This window comes from Varanus komodoensis, unplaced genomic scaffold, assembly GCF_004798865.1.
Source record: "Varanus komodoensis strain SLA01 unplaced genomic scaffold, ASM479886v1 scaffold51, whole genome shotgun sequence".
NCBI classification, from domain to species: domain Eukaryota; kingdom Metazoa; phylum Chordata; class Lepidosauria; order Squamata; family Varanidae; genus Varanus; species Varanus komodoensis.
Genome location: NW_025336100.1, coordinates 4,149,314 through 4,172,304, shown reverse-complemented (window position 1 = coordinate 4,172,304; position 22,991 = coordinate 4,149,314). Strand labels below are relative to the sequence as shown.

Below are 22,991 nucleotides of genomic sequence, written 5' to 3'. Positions count from 1 at the left end.
CACCTGTTCAACTGATTTCTCACAGAACCAGATGTAGTCTAGTTCTTACAGGCTTTTGACTTATCTCCAGGTCTGTTGCCCTTGCGTTTCAGCTAAGAATTCTGCCATTCCTCTTCTTCTAGTTTTGATTCACATTCTGAGGTAGCAGTCTTGGGATGCTGTACTTGGGAGAAGCAGGCCTAGTCCCTACATCTATAGTATGAGTAGTGAAGCATCAGAACATGATAGAGGTGTTTTGGTTTTCCCATGTTACTCTTCCGTGCATAGATTTTGCACAATGGCTGTTGCTCATGATTCCTTTGCACACAGAGGACATTTTATGAAAGCAGTTGCCAATATCAATAATGAGAGATCACCAGGTCTGGATGGATTTCCTATTGTGTGGTATAAAACATTTTCCAGCTTCTTAATTCCAGAACTTTGTTGTTGTCATAATTATATTTATGAATCTGGCTCCCTTCCTTCATTAAATGATGCTTATGTTATGGTGATTCTCAAATCTGCCAAGGATCATACTTTGCCAACTATGACTTATTTCTTTAATTAATGTGGAGATTGAAATATTACCTGCAATTTCAACTAATAGATTATATCAAGTTATTACAATTTTGGTTCAGCTAGACCAGATGGGCTTAATAAAACATGGACAGGGACCAATAATAGTAAATCAGTTGTTGATGAAATAACTTCAAACTTGGATGCAACAAGCCAGAGTGATATTATTTTCATGCTGAAAAAGCCTTTGACAAAATTAATTGGAAATTCACTTTACTTCAATGTGTAAGTATGGCTTTCATGTTTAATTTTTGAAATTCTATATTCAGTACCTATAGGCACAGCTTTATTATAACTTCCTTTTTACTTGAGAGGTGTACCAGAAAGGGATGTCCATGTTCTCTTTTGTTATTTAGATTATGTTTGGAATCCCTGGCATGTACCATTAGATAAAATACAGTACTCACATCATTATTATTATTATTATTATTATTATTATTATTATTATAACATTTCTATGCCGCCCCTTGCCGAAACCTCGGGGCGGCTTACAACATGATAAAATACATTGAAATACAATAGTACATAATAAATTACCATTAAATATCAAAATACAAAAAATACATTGATTTACAAATACAAAATTAAAATTATCAGTATAAAATAAAAATATAGGAGGAGAAAGAGAAGGAAGAAGAAGTTGCCCGGGCCAGATCATATGTTTTAACAATTGAAATGATGTTTAAATAAAAAGGTCTTTACCTGGCGCCGAAAAACCAGTAACGACGGTGCCAGGCGGACCTCTTTGGGGAGTGAATTCCATAGGTTGGGCGCCACCGCAGAGAAAGCCCTCCTCCGAGTACTTACTCTCCTAATTTCTTTCATGGAGGGTTCCTGGAGAAGGGACTCTCTCGCAGATCTCAAAGGGCGGTCGGGCATATACGGACGTAAGCGCTCGTTCAGGTAGCCAGGACCCAAGCCGTTTAGGGCTTTGTAGGTCATAATCAACACCTTGAATTGGGCCCGGGCTTCAATGGGAAGCCAGTGAAGCTGATGGAGGACTGGAGTCATGTGAGCATAACGCCCCATCCCCGTCAGCAACCTGGCAGCTCTATTTTGCACCAATTGAAGTGTTCGGACTGTCTTCAGGGGAAGCCCCACGTAAAGCGCGTTACAGAAGTCTAGGCGGGAAGTCACCAGCGTGTGTGTCACCGTCGCCAGGCAGTCGTACTTTTTCGTACATCTTTTTGCACAACTGTTAAAAATTTTAAAATAGGCATTATGCAGGTGATTTCTTACAGTTTATTTTGCTACTCCAGGTATCTTTTCCATTTTTGATAATAGTTCATTAATACTTGACTGTGACTGGTTGGTCTCAGTTAACTGGTCTTTATAAAACGATGCCAATTGGAAACTCTATCATACAGTATATTATCTAATTTGCAATTTCACTGTTGCTTGATTTCACTACTTATTTGGGAATAATTATCTGTGTAGATAGATACAAATACTTAAGTTAAACTTGAACAATGACTAATGAGATCTCATGGAATATAGATAGGCTTCACAAAAGCTGAGTTTGTGGCATGAGCGTAATACACATAAGTTGAATATTATATCTTTGATTTTCCATGTTGTATGTGAAATTCTTCTATCTGTACCTGGCAAATATTTTCAAAGGATTAATTCTCGGTTTTGTAAATTTGGGGAAGGGGTTGTTTCCACAATATCCTTGAAAAAGGATGCAACTTTCTTTAGGGAGGGTGTGCTTGGCTTTCCTGTTTCATGCTTTATATCATTGCCCCTGTTTATTGATTTGTTCTAAATTTTCGTCTTTCCCACTTAGATAGATTTTCCATCTTGGTCAGTTCTGGAATTTCCTTTTCTGAATCCATTTTCCAAATGGCATTAGACTCTCAGCATAGTAAAATGGATAGGATTCCTCCCATTAGTGCTAGTGATGTATGGCAAATGACAATGCATTGATTACATTTTAATGCATGTTTGCACACTAAATTGACATCATGGCAAAATCCAGACTTGAAAACAGATAATAAAAAGGTTTCATGGCAGTCTTAGATGGATAAGTTTTTACTTTGAACACCACAACATCTCTTTAATAACAGTTTGACTAAGTTGGCTAATTGTTGTAATTCTGCTAATGCTTCATTTACTCATATATTTTGACAGAGTCTAGTAGTTGCCTCTTTTTGGGAGGAAGCTAAAATGGTAATAAACTTGTACTGGAACATTCTAATATTTATTGGTGCACGTGTTCTTTTAAATTACCTACCTGCTTCCTAGAGGTTGATGCATGGCCACTGTACATGGATTTCCTCTGCCTTTTTGACAACTAAAAGACTTAATATTACAACATTCTAAAGATAAATACTTACCTCCTATAATGCATGGATTGACGAGCTAACAACACTTTCAAAATTTGAACAGATGGTGTATAGGCACCCTTGGCTTTGATTTATTGAAGCTTACAATGAAAAAGTCTTTTTTTAAAAAGAAAGCCCTATACTAGAAGTGAAGATTGCCATTAGCAAATCTAAGAAATCACCAGTGCCTGGCTTAGACTGGGACACATAAGTAAGCCTCTGACAGGCCCTCTAATACAAGAAAATTGTTTTGCTGAATTATCTCTACAATGGTCCCCTCTTTGCCACTCAGTTACTCTGTTGCTCCCTGTGTTCTCCTTTCTTCTTCCTGAGATGTATTGGGTGTGTAAAAGGAGTGAAGTTAATTTTAAAAAGCACTACAAGGAGCTCTGACTTGCAGTGGAGGGGAAATTTTAGAAGGTGGTGCTTGGGAATTCCTGTTTGATTATGTGAGCTAAGGGAGATTATTGGGAGTTGGCAAATTTGGTTTCATTAATATGCTGACAACCCTCTATTCTTTGCTCCCCTTTCCATCTAAATCTGAGGAAGCTTTATATTTGTAAATCCATGTCTGGTGATGGTAACAGACTTGAGGGCAAACAAATTTTTACTTAATCCAGGTAAGACAGAGGTGTTTTCTGTCAGCTGAAAGGCAGATCATAACTGTCATGTGCTCTTAATGGGGCTTCCATTGGAAACATTATGGTCTGGATGCTGCATCCAGATTGTTGACTGGGGGCAGTTAAGGGGAACATATGACTTGGAATCCCTTGTTAACAATCATTTCACTGGCTACCAGTCTGTTTCTGGAGACATTTTCGAGTGCTGCTTATGTCTTATACTAGAACATTTGGGACCAGGCTGTCTGAAGGATTTTGTCTCCTATGAGACATGCCTGCAAGTGTGTAAGCTGGTCTGTTTATTTGGGTGCTGTTTGTATTCTGTGATTGTTTGTGTGTTTGCTTTATTCTTGTTTTAATCAAGTTTTTATTATTTTAAAGAAATGTTTAGCTCCTACATATGATTGTGTTTTGAATACCCTTTTCCTGGTAGAAACATGGGATGCAAATCAAATAATAAATGTTGGCTGAGAATTCCATCTGAAGGACACCCATTTTGGGGAAGGCTCCTTCAGAGCACCCACCCATTTTTTTCTGAGAATCCCTCATGGGCTTTTCTGCCCAAATTAGAACTTCCAGTCCCTGCTTCTAATTCTAGTCCACTTCCTATATAGAAAGTTATTTGTGTTCCAGTTGGCTTTGCTAAAATACCTTCCCCAATCTTATTTCTGTTGGTTTCTCTATAGTTTGAAATGATATGTTGAGAATATCAGTTGCATTCATGGAAAGTAGGCCTTAGTCACTTCTACATACTACCCAAAAGCAGCACTTGAATTTCTTAGAAGCCCATTTTGGCCTCCCTTTATTACATTTAAGGAAACAATTTTGCAAAAATGAATGTGTAACATGTAAATATCTCTATTGGTACCATTTATTTAAGATCAGTCAAACTTCTAGACCAAGTATTTAAAAAGAAATTGCAGAGAAATTGTAACACAAATTTCTCTGGCATTCAGATTAACTATTCTGATTTTAGAATCTGGAAACTTCAGAGATAAAATTATTTCTATTGCTATATTTATCTAAAATATGTTCAGTAAACTATTTTTCCTCTTTAGGGCATGCCTTTCTCAGTGTATGGGAATGCAATGATTCCTCCTGTTGCACCCATTGCAGATGGTACTGGAGGGCCTATATTTAATGGACCTCATGCTGCTGATCCATCTTGGAACTCACTGATAAAGATGGTTTCAAGTTCAACAGAGAATAATGGCCCTCCAGCGGTAAGTTTAAGTGCTTTATGGATTTAAACGTGTTTACTGTTCAATGACTTTCAAATTAGATCAAGGAATCATTCGTGTTGGAAAGGGCCAGAGGGTCCAAGACCCTGCTCAGTGCAGGACTCCAGGTTAAACCATCCCTCTCAGATGGCTGTCCAGCTGCATCTTGAATGCTGCTAGTGTGGGAGAGCCCACAATCTCCCTAGGTAATTGGTGCTGTTGGTGTATTGCTCTAATAGTTGGAAAATTTTTCCTAATATCCTGCCAGAATTTGACTTCCTGTTATTTGAGCTTGTTAGTCTGTGTCCTGTATTCTGGGATGATCAAGAAGAGATCCTGTCCTCCTCTTTTCTGACAACCTTTCAAGAACTTGTAGAGTGCTATCATATCTCCCTTCAGTTTTCTCTTCTTGAGGTTAAACATGCCCAGTTCTTTCATTCTCTCCTCATAGGGCTTTGTTTCCCGTCACTGGATCATCCTTTTTGCTTTCCTTTGAACTCTTTCCAGCCTGACTGCATCTTTCTTAAACTGTGGTTCCCAGAATTAGATGCAGTAGTCCAGATGAGGTCTAACCAGTGCCAAGTAAAGAGGAACTAGTACTTCACATGCTTTGGATGTGATCCGTCTATTAATGCAGCCTAAAATAGCATTTACCTTTTTGCAGCCACATCACACTGTTGATTCATATTCAGCTTGTAATGTACAATAATTCCAAGATCCTTCTCACTTGTGGTATTGTTGAGCCAAGTATTCTCCATCATGTAACAGTGCATTTGGTTTCTATTTTCCAAGTGCAAAACTTGACATTTGTCCCTATTGTTTTAGTCTGTTACTTATATACCAGCACTCCAACCAATCAACATCATCTTGAATGTTATTTTTGTCTCCCAAGATATTAGCTATCCCACCCAGTTTTGTGTCATCTGCAAATCTGATAATAATTCCCTGTACTTCCTCACCCGAGTCAAAAATAAAAATGTTGAAGAGCATGGTGCTCAGGACTGAATCCTGCAGTACTCCACTTGTTACCTACCTCCAACCTGAGGTGTCATTGATGAGCACTCTTTGAGTCATTTTTCCATCTAACTCACTTTCAGCTAGTTTGCTAGTCAGGATATCATGGAGCACTTTGTCAAAAGCTTTGCTGAAGCCAAGCTATACTACTTCCACAGCATTTCCACAATTGATCTGGGAGGTTACCCAATCAAAAAATGAAATCAGAATAGTCTGGCAGGATTTGTTCCAGAGAAATCAATGTTGGGTTCTAATCACTGCATTGTTTTAAAGGTGTCTGCAGAATGACTGCTTAGTCATCTGCTGCAGAATTTTCCCTGGGATTGATGTTATACTGACTGCAGTTCCCAGGTGATTCTTTTTTTTCTCTTTCTTGAAGCTAGGGACAACATTAGCCCTTCTCCAGTCACCTGGCATTTCCCCTGTCCTCCAAGAATTCTCAAAGTAATTCCGAGAGTTCTTCTGCCAGCTCCTTTATGACACTAGGATGGAATTCATCAGGTCATGGAAATTTGAACCCATTCAACCCAAATAGATGATCCTTGACCATTTGCCTGTCAATTTTGAGCTGCCATCCTGCTCCTTTACTTTTCCTTCTTTGCACTTTGTCTTCATTATTGAACCTCTTTTGGGAGAAGACTGATCCAAAGTAGAAATTGAGTGCTTCTGCCTTTTCTTTGTCATCTGTTACCATTTTGTCACCATATTTAGTTGAACCCCCATTTCTTTCCTCTGTCTTTTACTATGGATGTATCTGAAGAAGGCTTTTGTGTTGCTATTACATCAGTTGTTAAGCTCACTTTATTCTTGTCTTTAGCCTTCCTGATGCCATCCCTGCAATTCCATGCTTCCTGTCTGTATTCTTCCTTTGTAGCCTGGCCTTCCTTCCACTTCCAATGCATGTCCAATTTTGTTTTCAGATCATTTCTAAACTTTTTGGGACACCACATGGGCTTCTGTTGTCTTGTACGCTTTTCCCTTGTTGGGATTATCTTACATAACTAATTCTGTAATTATGCCTTCAGAATTGCCTTTTAAAAAAAAATTCCCACTCATCTTGGACTGCTTTTCTCATTAGGTTCACTTGCCATGGATTTTAGTTATCATTGTTCTGAGTTTATTAAAATTGGCCTTCCTAAAACTTGGCTACACATGGCTTTTGCTTCCTTTAGAATCAAGCATTCAAATATGTGATCACTTTTTTTTTTTTTTACAGAGTTCCCATAACTTCCACTTTGTCTACTATGTCTTTCCTCCTTTTGTCTCCCAACAGATATTGAGGAAATTTAGGTTCGCCATAACTATGATATCATGCCTCCTTGAAACACTGCTGATTTGCTTTTTAAAAGTTTCATCCTCATCTTCTCCTTGATGGGATGTTTGGTAGTAGACTCCAAGTACTGTGTTCCTTTCAGTCCTTGCTCCATTTATATTAATCCAGATGTTCTTAATGGGACTACTAAGATCATTCTTCTGTATTTCTGTGCAGAGATATGTATCTTTAACATATAATGCGACTCCTCCTCCCTTTCTGTTCTTTCTGTTCTTGAACTGCTTATATCTTTCAATTGTTGAATTCCAGTCATGGGAGTCATCCCACCAAGTTTTAGTTACACCTATCTGGTATTAGCCCTCCTGCATTAAGAGTTCAGTTTCATGGTGTTTGTCTCCCATACTTTGAGCATTAGGGTATAGACATTGAAGACCACATGCTTTACACACAACCATTTGAGTCTTTGCTTTTTGGGAAACTATTACTGGACACTGTTAGATGTGTTCTAGCTATTGTGGTCTGTAAGCCTTTATCAGGTGTACTATTGCCTCCCCTTTAAGAGTCAGTTTAAAGCCTTCCTGATAAAGTCCCTCATGCTGTGGCCAAGGGACACATTCTTTCCAGTCCTTGTAAGGTGCATCCCTTCCCTTGCCAGTAGTCCATCTTTTAAGAAGTATAGCCCATGGTCCCAGAATCCAAATCTCTCATGTCAACCCCACCTTCATAGCCAGGCATTCTCTTGGTGTATTTTTCTTTCCCTGTCTGTCCTCTTCCAAGAATTGGGAGGATTGAAGAAAAAACTAACTGAGCCCCAGTGTTCTTGATTTACCTCTCCAAAGCTTCAAAGTTTGCTGTGATTTCTTCAGAGCTTCACCTGGAAATGTCATTTGTTCCCACATGTATAAGAAGGAAGGGTATGTGTTAATAATGTGTTACACAAGGCTGTATGAGCCTTGGCAGTCTTTCAGCTACAGCACTACTCCATCCTCCAGGGAGGGAACATACCTGATGAGTCTCCCACAAGTAACACTCTTCTTGTTCTTGCAAGCCTTGGCATCATTGCCACTGCTTGGTTGATCTTCAGCCTCTTGTTCAGTGTTGCACAGGGTGACTTGTAGTTCTTCCACTGCAGGCTGTCCTCCGGTCTCATCCTTGAGTGACTGAAAGCGCTTCAGTAGTTCCACTGTTTCCCTTGGTTCGGAATGTCTTCTAGTTCTTCTGCTCCTGTCACCCTTTCCCAGGGAGTTTCTTCCTCATTTTCCCTTCCCTCACGGTTCCCTTCTTCTGCCTCAGCTTGCTGTTGCACTTTTGCACTATTCTTATCTGTTGCAGTTCTACTGCTCTGTCTAAAGTCTCTTCATCATCTTCTACTCCTTTGAGGGTGGACACTTGCTGCTCTAGTGCTCTCATCTTTTCTTCTAATGGGGCTACTAGCTTGTGCTTGTTGCACATGTAGGCCATGCATTGACCTCCAGCAGGAAAACAAGCATTGCACAGATGTTCCAGGTCACCATCACTGGGGAGTCTTCTCAGTCCATTCTTTCTGCTATCCTTTCATTATTATTGTTACTGTAAAAGAGGTATTTTTAACCATACCCTACTGATATCATTTGCCTGCTCAGTAACAGATAATTTGAGACATACAGCCTGCATTTGAAATAAGGAGTGAGATAGCTTAGAACTGTACTGAGAAAGCCAGTGTGGTATAACAGCTGCAGTACTGAAATGGGACTTGGAAAACCTGGGTTCTTGTCCCTTCTCAGCCTTGATTCTCACTATCTGTGGTCTCTCAGTCTATAACCTATCTCACAGAGTTGTTGTGAGGATACAATGGAGAGGAGGGGGATGCTCATACACGTAGGCTACCTTGAGCTCCTTGCAGAAAAGCAGTATATAAACAGTCAGGGTTTGCATTGCTTAAAACCTTTTGCTTTTTCTCCCTCAGGTATGGACTGGAACATGGACACCTCATATGAACAGTGTGCATATGAACCAGCTTGGCTGAGCAGGGATCACTTTTGATAGCCTGGAGATTTTCCTTTGGCTTAGAGAGGAAAATACAAATGTCAGAACCAGTTTTCCCTCAGATCATTCTTCGGTTGTGTTGGACTGAAGTGTGTAGGCTTTTGCAGAAGAACATACTAACTGACCCTATTCTGTGAACATTGTGAACTGCCCATTTCCTACCAACATATGGTTCAACTTAGCCTTTCTTAGTTTCATTTTCTTTTCCCTTTGATTATTATTAATTTTTGGACATAACTTTCTGTTGAAGCTGTTCCTTGGCTGGTTGGTTTTTAGTACTGTAAGCTGCTTCTGGGCATACACAAAAATTTAGCAAAATTATGTAAACTTGATCCTGAAGTTTTAGAATGGCGGATAAATATACAATTGTTTACATAACAGAAATGGCTAAGCAGAAAGTAAATCTTTTCAGTATGTCAGTATAGAGGCTCTACTTTATGTAGACTTTAATGTGACAGATGTACCTTCATATACAGCAGTCTGGATGTTTCCTTCATACATTAAACTATTAATAAGCATAACATTTTTCTACTTGTGTAATTTTAAATACAGCATAAAATGGGCATTATTTGTGGGTTTTCCCCACAGATGCATACTATGGAATTTGACATATATTCCTATTTATTTAGTTTACTTTTGTAACAGGAATATGATATCAAAGAATTAGTTCCCATCTCTTTTACATATTTTGAAAAAAGCAAACACAAACTTCTAATCTCCTCAACATTTAGGGTCCTCAAAAGCTATTTCTTTTCCCTTTGATACCTTCAGGAAATGACACTGTTCTTTAAGGGATTTAGCAGGTTTACAGAGATCTTACTAACAAAGGTGAGTTAATAAAGTTTGGTGAGTTGTGTCCTGCTGTGAGTTTCAGCATTGTGTTCTGAGGCTTTCAATATTTTAACATGCAGTTGTTACCATATGTTGTTTTACCATCAACTATACAGAACATGTCCAGCATCATCATTTACTAACTGACGTAAATTTTATAAATAAATGAAATCATTTACTAAGTGAAAAATTTCCCAAAACAAAGCATTGTTCAGATTCCAGGAAATAATTTGTTCTGAAATAAAATTTCATTTCATTGATTTGCAAGGTTCCAATGCAGATGTCATCATCTTTCTTTCCTTCATCAATAAATCAGCTGGAATGAAATATCAGCATTCTGATTCAGAAAGCTTTTTAGCACTTGAACAGATTTGTACCAGCTGATGATGCCTAGATATCATACTTAAGACCCTACTTCTAATGGATATATTTGTGAATGTATGAGCTATATTTTTAAATTTTATAAGCTGCTTTACTACTCATGTTTAGTAATGTATGTTAGGACACCAACAGTTCATTGTCTCTTTCCTTCGCTAGTTGGAAAGAAGTGAACTATTTAATGTTATGCTGGCACTCTAATTAGCCCTTTCTCATACAGTGCAGTCCTCTACATATCTAGTCAGAAGTAAGCCCCATTGAATTCAAGTGAGCTTCTCCTGATTATAGGAATGAAACATTTGTGGCTCAGCAAGACTTAGGGTGTAATCCTATGGAAGCTTATACAGGAAGAAGCCTACACCTCCCAGTATAGGATTATGCCTTTGTCTGAATTAAAATCTCAGAATAATAGACCAGCTCAATTTTTGTACTACAAAACTGGAACTCTAAAACATTATTTCATATGTAAAGTCAGCAAGAAAAATAATTTTCCCAAAGAGACTTGCAGCCTTGTAAATGAAATTTTAGAGATGTTGAAAGGCTTGTGAATAAATATCAGTTCATTTCTGTATCTGCACTCCAAAATAAAAAACAACTTTTCAATTTTCACTTACTATTGCTAATGAAAAGTTTAAATTGGTTGAAGCAAAAAGGAATGCCTAACTAAACTGCACTTGGTGGAAAGGAGAAAAACTTTTTTCAGCACTTTAATGGGTGGGAGAGTAATGCTATTCAAATATTTTAATTCTCTCTTCCTTTAGCTGATACATCTCTGCAGCTACTCTTGTCTCCTTGAAGTAACCTGTCAGCATAGATGCTGCTTAATATTTATTACAACAAAGTATGTTGTCAGGTTCAGTTGAGTTTCTTAGGACGCCTTTACTTATGATTAAAACTACCTGTATTTTGTTGGCTTGAAAGCAAAACTGTTGATAGGAGTACCCTATAGGTTGAGGCTTGTTAAATTAAATATTTGGCTAGTGGGGGGTGCTGGAAACATGTATTAGGAACGTTTTGGAACACTTTTTATGTCAAATGTACTTGATCAATAAAGATAAGGAACATGTTCTTTTTGAGACCTTCTAGGTCCTCTCTATTTAGAATGTATACACTGGAACTACTTGGAAAAAATATAGACCTTTTTTTTTCTTTTGGTTTAACAAATGATCTTACTGCTTAAATCTTAGAATTCTATATGTAGCAGAACTTGCCAATGAGCCTGTTTTATTCTTTGCAATGTATGCAAATATCTTCAATGGCCCCATATAGATTTATTGATAACGTACCCTGATACTTGAAAATCTGTTTCAAAGCATTTCAAGCCATTGGCTGAATCTAAACAACCACTTTAAGTGCATGCAAGGCCATGGGCATGGTTGGATAAATGAGTTCTTGATTCATTCAACTCGTGAGCTACAATTCCAAGACCCTTCTCATTTGGAATGTTGCTGAGCCAAGTTACTTCCATTTTGCAATGATGTATTTGACTCCCTTTTCCAAGGTGTGCAACTTGGCATTTGTCCCTATTAAATTTCATTCTGTTGCTTTCAGCCCAATGCTCCATTTTATCAAAGTCACTTTGGATTTGTCATCTGCAAATCTGATGAGCATTCCTTGCACCTTATCATACAAATTATTAATAAAGTTGAAGAGCACTGGGCCTAGGACTGAGCCCTGTGGTATCCCTCTCATTCTCCCCAATCTGAGAAGGTGCCATTGATGAGCACTCTCAAAGTCTACTTCTGTAGCCAATTATGTATGCTCCTGATAGTTTTCCATATATCCACTTTTCACTAATTACCTGATCAGAATGCCCTGGTGCACTTTCTCAAAAGCTTAGCTGAAGTCAGGATATTGTTGTGAGCTGAGTTTCTACCTCCTGGCAGGACTTCTTTGCCAAACATCTTTATTTTCTTCTTCATGGTCTCCGTGCAATCACACCTATGGGCTTGCTGTGGAGAGTAAGGCCTCAATCGGAGTAAACTTTCAAAGCTCAGCACCATGGCGTGGGCGGGAGCCCGGCCTGCCCCCTGCTCAGGTAGCATAAAGGCACGGGGATCCCGCCCAGTCCCTCAGTTCCTTTTCAGCCATGCTTCGAGCCACCTCAGATCAGACATTCCGCTTGCTCCACTTACCTGGTTCACCATTTTGCCTTTCTCCCCTTTTTTCTTTCTCTCTCCTCTTCTCTCACTTAAAAAAAAAGATTTTTTTCCTCATGTGTGGGACAAAAACTTCCACAGAACCTTCCTAGCCCCACTCGCAGCAGTCAGGGAGTCCCTCCACTGGTGGAGTGTCACAGCCAACCTCACCACAAGCATGCCCTTCCTTCCCCCCCAGCCATCCGTGACCGTCACCACCGACGCACCAACCCAACACAGGCTGGGGTGCTCTCTGCGTAGGCATGGGGCACTGGGACCAGAGCAAGGCCCATCTCCACATCAACATGCTGGCAGTCCAGAATGCCCTCATGTCCTTCCAAGATGCCGTGTCAGGGCACCACATTCAGGTAGCCACAGACAACACCACTGTCATGAACAAACATGGGGGAATGCACTCCACCCGCCTCGCAACTCTGACAACCTCAATCTGGCACTGGTGCATCCAGAAGGGCATCACCATCACAGCCATTCATGTGGCAGGGCACCGCAACACCCTAGCAGACTTGCTCAGCTGCTCACACTCTATCCCCCACAAGTGGGAGCCGCCACCTTTTCACACCTTTCACACTGCGAGAAATGGGGGCACTCAGAAAAAAATATGTTTGCCACCAAATGATTACCAAATGTGACCTGTACTGCTTCAGAGCAGGACAGGGCAGGGAGTCCCTGAGGATACCTCTCTCAGATGGGAGGAGAACCTCTTTTATGCTTTCCCCCCATGTCCTCTGATCACCAGGAAAGTGGCCAAACTTCAGAGCAACAGGACCAGCTGCATCCTCGTCACTCCCTGGTGGCCCAGACAACCCTGGTTCCCCTTTCTCCTCAGGGAACAGGTTCCACCACCTGCCCCGCCCTCCTCAACCTGCTCTCACAGGACTGGGACAGGGTGTTGCACCCCGACCTCAGCACACTCCGATTGGCGACCTGGAAAATTACCCTCTGATCAACCCCTATGGCTTCCTCCCCCCCAGCAGTCGCCACCATCTTATAGGCCACTCTAAAGCCCTCCACGTGCCATTCCTACCTGGCAAAGTGGAGAACCTTTGCAGCCTCAGCCACAGGACAGGGCCTCAACCCTCCCTCTACCTCAATTGACCACATCCTGGCATACCTACAGTTCCGCTTCGCCGTGGGCCTCTCCCCCTCCTCTATCAGGGTCCACCTGGTGGCCATCTCCCACTTTCACCCCCTATCCAAGGTTCCTCAGTGTTTGCCCACCCCCTGGCACACCACTTCCTTAGGGGCCTGTGGAACCTGGCCCCACTGTCCCCACACCCCCTCCTGGAGCCTCTCCATGGTTTTACAATCCTTCACAAGAAGGCCCTTCAAGCCCATGGCTATGTCAGACCTCCACCTTCTCTCCTGGAAGACTGCGTTCTTGGTGGCCATCATATCCACTCACCATGCCAGTGAACTAGTTGCCCTGCAGCGGATCAACGCCCCCTTCACCACGTTTCACAGGGACAAGGTCATCCTTTGCCCTGATCCACACTTCGCCCCCAAGGTGATGTCCCCTGTTCATGTCAACCAGGACGTTGTCCTTTCCGCCTTCTTCTGTAATCCCTCCACCCCATCAAGGCCACCCTCCACCTCCTCGATGTCAGGAGGGCCCTTGCCTTCCACTGAGCCCGGACTGAGCCTTTCTGCTGCTCTGAGCACCTCTTTGTATGCTATGAGGGCCCCAGAGTTGATGAACTCGTCTCCAGCCAGACTCTCTAAGTGACTCTCCAGCACCATCTCCATTGCCTACAGGAGGACAAAAATTCCACTAACAGACCACCTGTGTGCTCACTCCACACGTGCTCAAGCCACATCCACTGTGCTACTAGCTGTTGGCTCATTCCAAGAAATCTGCAAGGCCACAACGTGGCCCAAGCCCTCAACCTTCGTCATCCACTACCAGCTAGACATCGGTGCCAGATGGGACTGTGCCTTTGGAAGGGCGGTTCTCTTCAATTCTTCAGTGACGATAGCCCCTCCTCCGGGACGGTAAGCTTGCTACTCGCCCATAGGTGTGATTGCACGGTACCACAAAGAAGAAAGGCAGGTTGCTTACCTGTAACTGTCGTTCTTTGAGTGACCACATAAATCTCTGAGCATACACAAAGTGAAATGTTGAACCCTCTCTGGCATTCTTCACCCACAGCTTTCCCTATGAATCCTTCTGCATCTGTCCCCAGGGGAAGGAGTGCCGTGGAACCGGGCATGCTTGTGCTCCTCCCTCAGAGATCCCAACTGGGCCACCCTATGACTTTGGCAACAGACTATTGCGTCCACCTCCTCAGGAGTCTGGAGTTCCCCATCCAATAGACTTCCCATCTCTAAATCTCCTCCCTCAAGATTATGTTACTGTTCTTCATTCCCACAGGCAGGTTGACTGGGCTCCTCACCTGCCCTTGAACTAATCTCTCCCATAGCAGGCACAAGTGGGTGCCCAGGGCCTTGGACTGCAGCTGGAATGGGATCTATTCCAACAATCTCATCACCAGAGTCTGAGCTGTCAGTCCTGCTGGGATAGGTCAACTCCTCTTCACACATCTCATTCTTAACTGTTGGTCCAGCCAAAACACTTAGCCTCTTATGCATGCCCCTGAAGTTTGCCAGAACATGCATGCACAACATCACTGTCCCCTCCCCATGGGCTCATGTCCTGTACCTGGCCAAGTGCCTCTTCCTCCTGGGTTTATGGGGAAAGCTTGAGGAGAGTGAGCCGGAGGAATTTAGGTGATGTGGAAACAAAACAAGCAAAGAACAAGGCCCATCCTTTGGTTAAGAAGTCTGGCTGTTTGGAAATGCTCAAGGTTTTTGTGGTTGGTTTGAATGAACGGGGCGGGCAGACTCCTCCAGCAAATGGTGCCATATTTCTAGAGCAGGTTTGATAGCTAAAAGCTCCTTTCCCCAAATTGTGTAGTTTTGTTCTGAAGGGGTTAATTTTTGGGAATGGTAAGCACATGGCTGGGGCTACCATTGCCCCCGCCCTCTGCCAGGACTGTTCCCAGTGCTTGATCAGTTTGAATTACAAAGAGAAGGTCTGGAGGATAAAGTAGTAAGTTTTCAAAAGATCTCTTTGGTCTTTTGAAAAGATTAGCAGGTCATCCAAATATATGATTAGGAAATCATCAAGGAAGTCTCAAAAGTTTTTATTCATGAAATGTGTAAATGCAGCAGGGACCCCCAATAACCCAAAAGGCATTACTAGAAATCAATAAGTCCTACACCTTGGAAATATAGCCATTTTGAATTCATGGTCCTCTTTTAGCCAGAGGAAGTTACAAGCATCCCATAAATCCAATTTAGTAAAAATGCATGCCTGGCTAAGGCATTCCAGCATTTTGTGAATTAAAATCAAGGGGTGTTGATTGGGAATAGTGAAAGAATTCAGTTTTTGCCAGTCAATATGTGCCTTTCTCCGGATTTTTTTAGGAATAATCGGGGGGGGGGCGCGTTTGTGAGAGAGGAAAAGGGGCAAGTGAAGCCATCTTTCAAATTAGTTGTGAGGAATTCTTCTAATGCTGCTAGTTCTGATGGGGAGATAGGATGTATGAGCTTCCCTACTCGTAGCTTCCCTACTGGGAGAGGAGCAGCAGGAATTAGATCAATTGCTAGGGCGCACCAACAATGGGGGTAGGGCAAGTGCACCACTTTCTTAGGGTTAAACACATCCCAACAGTTCCGATACTGTGGAGATAGGGTTTGGGGAAGAGGAGGAGGGGAGTCAATTTCTGGGGAACTGTTCTGATATGGTGATAGAGTACAGATAAGTTTGGAAGCAGGGTTGCAACAGCTGGCACAGAAGGCAGAAGGAAATGACACATTTCCACTTCCTAGGAGGTTTGCAGATTGTGTTTACCTAGTCAATCCATTCCTAGCACCACTGGATATTGTAAATCCTTTGCCAGGAGGTAGGTAATCTGTTCTTTATGATCACCAATGCAAAGAGTTATAGGTCCTGCTTGGAGAGACAATAGTCCACCTTGCAGGGTACTTTGTTGAATCGACTCCACTGGAAGAAGGGCAAGAGGAAAGTTGGTAGGGAATGCTGTTAGTTGGTAGGGAGTGCTGTTTAACAAAGTCCATATCCATAAAAGTTGTGGTGGCCCCACGGTCTACTAAAGCCAAAGCTCAAAGATTCAGTCATTCAGGCATCTGTAAGGTTACTTCTAGTAGCAAATCAGTAGATGTTGCTGGTTCCCACCAAGAGGAGCACTTTGTGTTGGTCCCAAAGTTGTGGTCCTTAACAAGGGTGGGAGTTGGAGTTTTCTGCTGTTCCGGGGCAAGCCTGAGCCAGATGTTCCCTTTGCTCACAGTTGGAACACACCCCAGCAGCCCTTCAACAGTTCATTTCAGGTTTAGTGAGGCCAGTTTTTGTTGCTTCCAATTGCATGGGCTGTGGTTCTGGGCAGCAGCTTGAACTAAAGGAGGAAAGAGTTGGGTGGGGTAACACTGGAGCTGACCAGGTACTTCTGGAGCCATCACTGGTAGGAAACAGGGAGGAGCCAGCCTATATTCCAGTTTGCATTCTTCCAGCCAACTGTCAATCTGAAGGCATACTTGTATGAGATATTCCAGCATCTGGGGATGATCTATTTGTGCTAATACATCCAGGATTCCATTGTGCAGTCCCTCTCTGTATTAGGCCATATCCGCAGCATCATTCCAGTTTAAATCATGCATTTAAACCCTGTCTTACCATTGACAGACTGGAGCAGCTTCACTGAGCAGAACCAGCACATGGCCACCCCAGCATTCCGATGCAGCAGCAGCTGAAGAAAATATTGGAGCTGGTCTTTGACACCATACAGACTGAGGAACCAATGCTGATAACCATCCCCTTCCTTCCAACCTTCCTCCAGACTGTTCAGCAATGATGGAAGGTTCCTTTACTGATGGTCCTGACATTGAAAAGGTTGGAGAAAATGTATTGCATGCAGGAAAATGCAACCTTCCTATTCCTGCACCCTAAGCCCAATTTAGTGGTGGTCAAATTGGCTCAAGGGAAGTTGCATCCCCAGTGCTGCGCTCCTTCTGATATTGAGGGCCGCCTTCTAGACACTCTTGGAAGGCACAACTACACCCCAACGCCTCTGGGACTGAAAGTAGCAAGTTACCAGACTACCATAGTGCTACCATAGGTACCAGCAAGTTTTGTGGAAGAAGCTAGGCTCCCTCTGTGATCACCTCCCGGAAGAGCAATGGGACCAGGTATTCTAGAGTGTCCCTCTCCAGGATCCAGATTAAGGCCACCAGATGGATTGTGAGGCTAAGGCTATGACTGTCATGGAGGCATGTTAGCTGTGCTTGTCTGGTCTGATGCAGGAAGCCCACTCCTGTATCAAGGACCTGCCACTTGATGGGGACGGGCACATTGGTAACATCTGTAAGGCATGAGCCATGGTGAAGAAGCTGGGGTTCTTCCAAAACCCCACTGCTAAGTGGTATGGATAAGGGACAGCCTCTTTCCTCTGTCCTCAAACAGACAAGGCACAATGCCAACAACCGCTGCCTTTCCATAGACAAAAGGAAAATGCCCCCTGGTACCACCAAAGACAGAGGTGGACTGATGGGGTCAGGGGCAGAAGGCGCTGATTGAGTACCAGGGCTGGTCAATTGCCTCCTCCCTTACCAGTTACTTTTGATTTCAAGTATCGTCTCTCTCCCTACTTGCCAGCATAGCAGGCAATCACACCAGACACTTGGGTGCTGTCCATCACCCAGAAAGGGTACAAAAGGCTCTTATGGCATCCTAAACATTCATACCAGGCCACCATGTGCAAGTCACTAGGGACAATACCACAGTGGTGTTCTATATCAAAAAACAAAAAGGCACCAGGTCAATTTTGTTAACACTGCTAGCCATTCAAACCTGGGAAAGGTGTGTCAACTAACACATTACCTTGACTGCCATTCATGTTGCTGGGACCAACAACAACCTTGTGACTCACTGAGCAGGACATGTCTTGACATTCACAAGTGGCAAATGAAACCAGAGACTCTGCACAAGATCTTCAACATTTGGGGGGTCTCCATAAAAATATCTCTTTGCCACTCGGGACAATACTGGCTGCAACTGTTTCTGCTCTCAGGCAGGAGCGGGCAAGGGCCTCTGGGAGATACATTTCTGCTACACACAGATAGGGACTTTGTTTTACCTTTTCCCTCTGTTTCCTTTGATAATGCAGATATTAGGAAAGGTTAACTGGGATGCCACAGACTGCAGCATTATGATCACCTCCTAGTGGCCAAGACAACCATGGTTTGCTCATCTTCTAAACATGTCCAAGAGGAACTACATCTGGTTCCCACTGGTTCCCACTCTCACAGGATCAGGGGAGAATCCACCCAGATGTTCACCCTCTTCTGAAAGTATGGAGCATCCATTGCTAGAGCACACTCAGTCACCTCTCCACAGGCAACTAAGTCCTAGAAGAAGGCTTGCAACAAGTGACTAAGAAGTCTTAAGGGGCAAAGTGAAAAGCTTTTTCTATTTTGGCAGGGACCCAAGGCTTTGATCCCACACACTGCATGGTTGAGCATATTCTCCTCTACCTGGTCATGCTGCTTCAGCTCAAAAGGTGTTGTTCATCAGAGTACACTAGCAGCCACCTCCTCCTTCCATGACCTTAGGCGGCCTCAGCTTTTTCCACACCTGATGAGTAGGCATTTTCTGAAGGAACTACAGAACATTCTCCCACCTACTTGTTTACTGACACCATCTTGGAATTGGTTGGTAGTCTGCCAAACCTTGACAAGAAAGCAGTTTGAGCTCCTTGCTACAATTGATCTTCAGCTTCTGTCATGGAAAGTGATGTTCTTGGTGGTGATTACTTCTGCTCAACACTCCAGTGAACTCTATGCCCTATGGACAGATTTTCCATACCTTGTCTTCCATTGAGATAAGGTGCTGCTACATCTGGATCCTTCTTTCCGACCTTTTCATTTAAACCCTTTCCCATCCCTGTCCTGTCCAGTGTAGTCTACACTTCATACCCTAGATATGTGAAGGGCACTGTCCTACTGTTCCAGGACAGAATCTTTTTCCTTGTGGAGGCAAGGCAAAGGGCCAGCCCATTTCACCACAAAGACTTTCAGCCTGGATGATGCAAACAATTTCATTGGCCTACAAACTGTCAGGACCACAGCTCCAGTGTCACTCGACTCGAGCATTGGCAGCTTGTAATCAGTCACCCCACTATCAGACTTGTGCAAGGCAATGACGTGGTCAACACCATCCTTCACCAAACATTACTGCCTTGATGTTTGTGCCAGGGCCAACTGCATTTTTGGGAGAGCAGCCCTTCCAGTAATACTCCAGTGGTGACACCAAACATCTATGTATGGGTAACCTTGCTAGTTGCCTATATGTGAGTGATAAACAAAGAGCAAGAAGAAGGAAGGCAGGTTGAAACTAGCATTCTTCTTCATGGTCTCTGTGCATCACACATATGGGCTCTGCATGCATGTGTGGGGCTCATTTGGGAAGATTCCGAAGCTAATTAATTAGTACTCAGCAGAGCGCCTCCCTTGGGCACACCCCACATGCAGGAAGGTGCTCCTACCTGGTCCTCAGTTCTTCTTCAACCATCATTGGTGGGCACATTTGAAAACTCTTCCTCCGCTACTCATAGCTTTTCCAGCTTACCCTTTTTTTTATTTTCCTGAGTTAGAACTTGCTCTTTCACAAATCCTTTCTCCTTGGTCCTCCATGTTTGCCTTCATCATATTGCTACCTATAATCATCATCATCATCATCATCATCATCTTCCATTTTTTGCTATCTTTTATCCCCTCCCTTCACTCTGCTTGCCCTTCCATTCTGCTTGCCTGCCTTCCCACTCCCAGCAATAGCACTCAAGACACTGCTCAGAGATTGCACCAAATGCAACAGTAAAATACCGCCTACCAACAGGCACTCATTGTGCCTCTTCTGCCTGGGGGAAAGCCATATAGTGGAATCATGCTACCAGTGCCAGGCATTCACTAAACAGGCAAGAAAACACTGCACTGACTGCCTGAAGGCAGAATTTTGGAGCAGGGTCATCCACAGGAATAGCTCTCCTCAACCATCGACTTTGAGAGCTGCAACCTCCGCCACCCCTGCACCTGTGGTAGAGCTTCCTGCTTTTATTGGCATAAAGAACAATCCACCAAGGCCACAAAAGCCAAGAAGTTGACAAAAGCGAAGAGCCCTAAAATGGCTGCTCCAGGCAAAGGAGAAGATGGTGGCAAATACACAAAAAGCATTGTGACAAACTGCCCCCTACTTGGCCTTCAGCATGATAAAGATGGGGTGCCAGAGCCTGAGCTGCCTTGACACTCCCCTCCAGTTCTGAGACTGGCATAGGAGCCTTCAGCTCTGGCACACCCCACAGCCCTGAGCACCTCATTCTTGGAGGGTGAAATAGAGGAACCATCACCAGTATGGCAGGCTGTGCCCATCGCCCTGGACCAGTACACAGTTCCCCTCCCTCAGCAATTCCAAATGGGGCATGCTCAATCAAGCCTGACTGTACTGATCTTGCTCCCCCAGGGCTGACTGGAACCTAGATCTGACTGGACCACATCACCTGACAGGCGGAAGTACAATGTGGACTGTTACAGGGAGCGCTGGAGATCTGATTCTAGATATCAGGAGTGCCCTCGCTGAAGACTTGCCTACTCCAACAGGCTTTCCACCTGCACCGAGGCTCTTCTGCCCAAGCTGAGGTTAATGGCTCCCAGAGCTACAAAAGAAGACAGAACACAGTGCTCCCTGCCACCTCCAACATGATCATAATGAGCAAAATCACCTGAGCTGCATTCAGCGAGATTCACATATGCCAGGGACTCCAAAGCCTATGCCTCCAATTTGAAACCTACCTCTCCAGATCAGCACTGGAACCCATTGCCAGACCCAGCTCAGACTTCGCATGGCACTCCCCAGTCATCTGAAGACCTGGGGCAGTTCCCTAACCAAGCAGCCCATAGCTTGGAACTCAATCCACGGCGAGACCTAGGAAAAGCTAAGGACCTGGTATTCAAGGTGGTCTGTGCGGAGGCGACTGGGCCTATGACCATAACCCTCCTGCCAACCTTGTTGGACACTGTCCACCAAAAGTGGAAGTCATCTGCATCCATGGCTCCACCCCCCAAAAGGCTAGAGAATATGTATCAGGTGTAGGACAGAGTTCTTGTTCCAACACCCATGCCCAAATTCCATCATTGCTGAATCCTCCCAAGGGTCCTCCAGGAAGGAACATTGCGCACTGGCCGACAGGGAGGGCCACCTCCTTGATGCAGGAGGGCAATGATTTTACTCTTCAGCCACATTTTCTATGAAAAGGGCTAATTACCAGGCCACCATGGCTAGGTACCACCTGATGCTGCATAAGGGTCATCTTATGCAAATCCTTCCCCAGAGAGGCCCAAAACATGGCTAACAAGATCAGAACAGTAGCCACTCCCCTCACTTGACAGGAGAGCCACACAGCCAGCATAGTGTGGTGCTAGAAACATGATGGCGGCAATAGGCCTCTGATGTTTCACCTGGCTTTGATCCTCCAGGCTATCCATGCAAGCAAAGGTGAGGACATGCCCCTTGGCTGAGCTGGCCTATTCAATGAAGGCATGGACAAACACATGGACTCAGTGCAGAAAGCCACAACCACTGCCTGAAGGATGGGACTGAATCAACTCCCACTGCCCAGGCACTACACCCCATGCAAGTGGCAGTGTTCTCCCTACCCATACCAATCCAGGCCTCAAACCCTACTGGCCTTAAGACTTAGAATGGCCCTGCCAGGGCAACCCCATGTCTGCCCATGGCAGGGCCCCTGATGTCCAGATGAGCCCAGGAAAAACCTATGACTCCAGCCTCAGCCTGTTGATCCCAGCCCTTTTTCCATGCTTGAGCTGAGATCCAGTGGACACATGGATTCTATCCTTCATTCTGCACAGGTACAAGATCAAATTTGAAAGCCTCCCACCTCTCAGTACCATAAAGAAGACAGCTCCATCTGCAACCTTCTTAGAAGAGATCTCCCCACTCCAAAAAGGAGCTATCGAGCATGTACAACCTGGCACTAGCTGACTGGCTGATTGGCACCTCCTTGTAGCAAGCTGCTACCCAGGCCACCAGTATCACAAGAAGTAGAGCTGGAGATGGAAGCTGACCAGAGCTCTGATCTGCCAATGGGAGAACAGCAGGCAGGTTCAGGGCCTGGCAAAAGCTGAGCAGTCTGTCTGATGTTGAGGCCCCTCCCCTTAGGAGGTGTTGCTGGTTCCCAGGAGGCAACACAGATGGGTGATTCAGTTGTGGGAACTATGGGAGGGGTGGAGACAGGCAAGGAATATCAGTGTCCTGCCTCTGAGCCAACATCAGAGTCTCTTAAAAGCGATAAAGATTGGGGGATGGAGGCTCAGAAAGGGCTCAACATTTTATTTATTTATTTATTAAAACATTTTTTATGCCGCCCCATTCGCCGAAGCCTTGGGGCGGCTCACATCATTAAGTTAAAATAATCATAATATAAATTAAAAATATAAATATTAAATTAAAATACAACAATGCAGTATAAAATAAGCCGCCCTGGCCAGATAAAACCAATAATGTTAAC

General features: G+C 43.7%; 1 protein-coding gene across 5 annotated transcripts in view; it reads left to right on the top strand.

Annotated features, from left to right (window-relative positions):
* ANKRD17 (ankyrin repeat domain 17) overlaps positions 1 to 10,849 on the top strand; it is a 161,796-nt gene extending 150,947 nt beyond the window's left edge. For all 5 annotated transcript variants that reach the window (XM_044447261.1, XM_044447258.1, XM_044447255.1 and 2 more), the window contains 2 exons: positions 4,558 to 4,722; positions 8,952 to 10,849. In XM_044447261.1, coding sequence (XP_044303196.1) covers positions 4,558 to 4,722; positions 8,952 to 9,011 — 225 coding nt within the window. In that variant the 3' untranslated portion in view covers positions 9,012 to 10,849. The remainder of the gene's footprint in view (positions 1 to 4,557; positions 4,723 to 8,951) is intronic.
* The last annotated feature ends 12,142 nt before the right edge of the window (positions 10,850 to 22,991 follow it).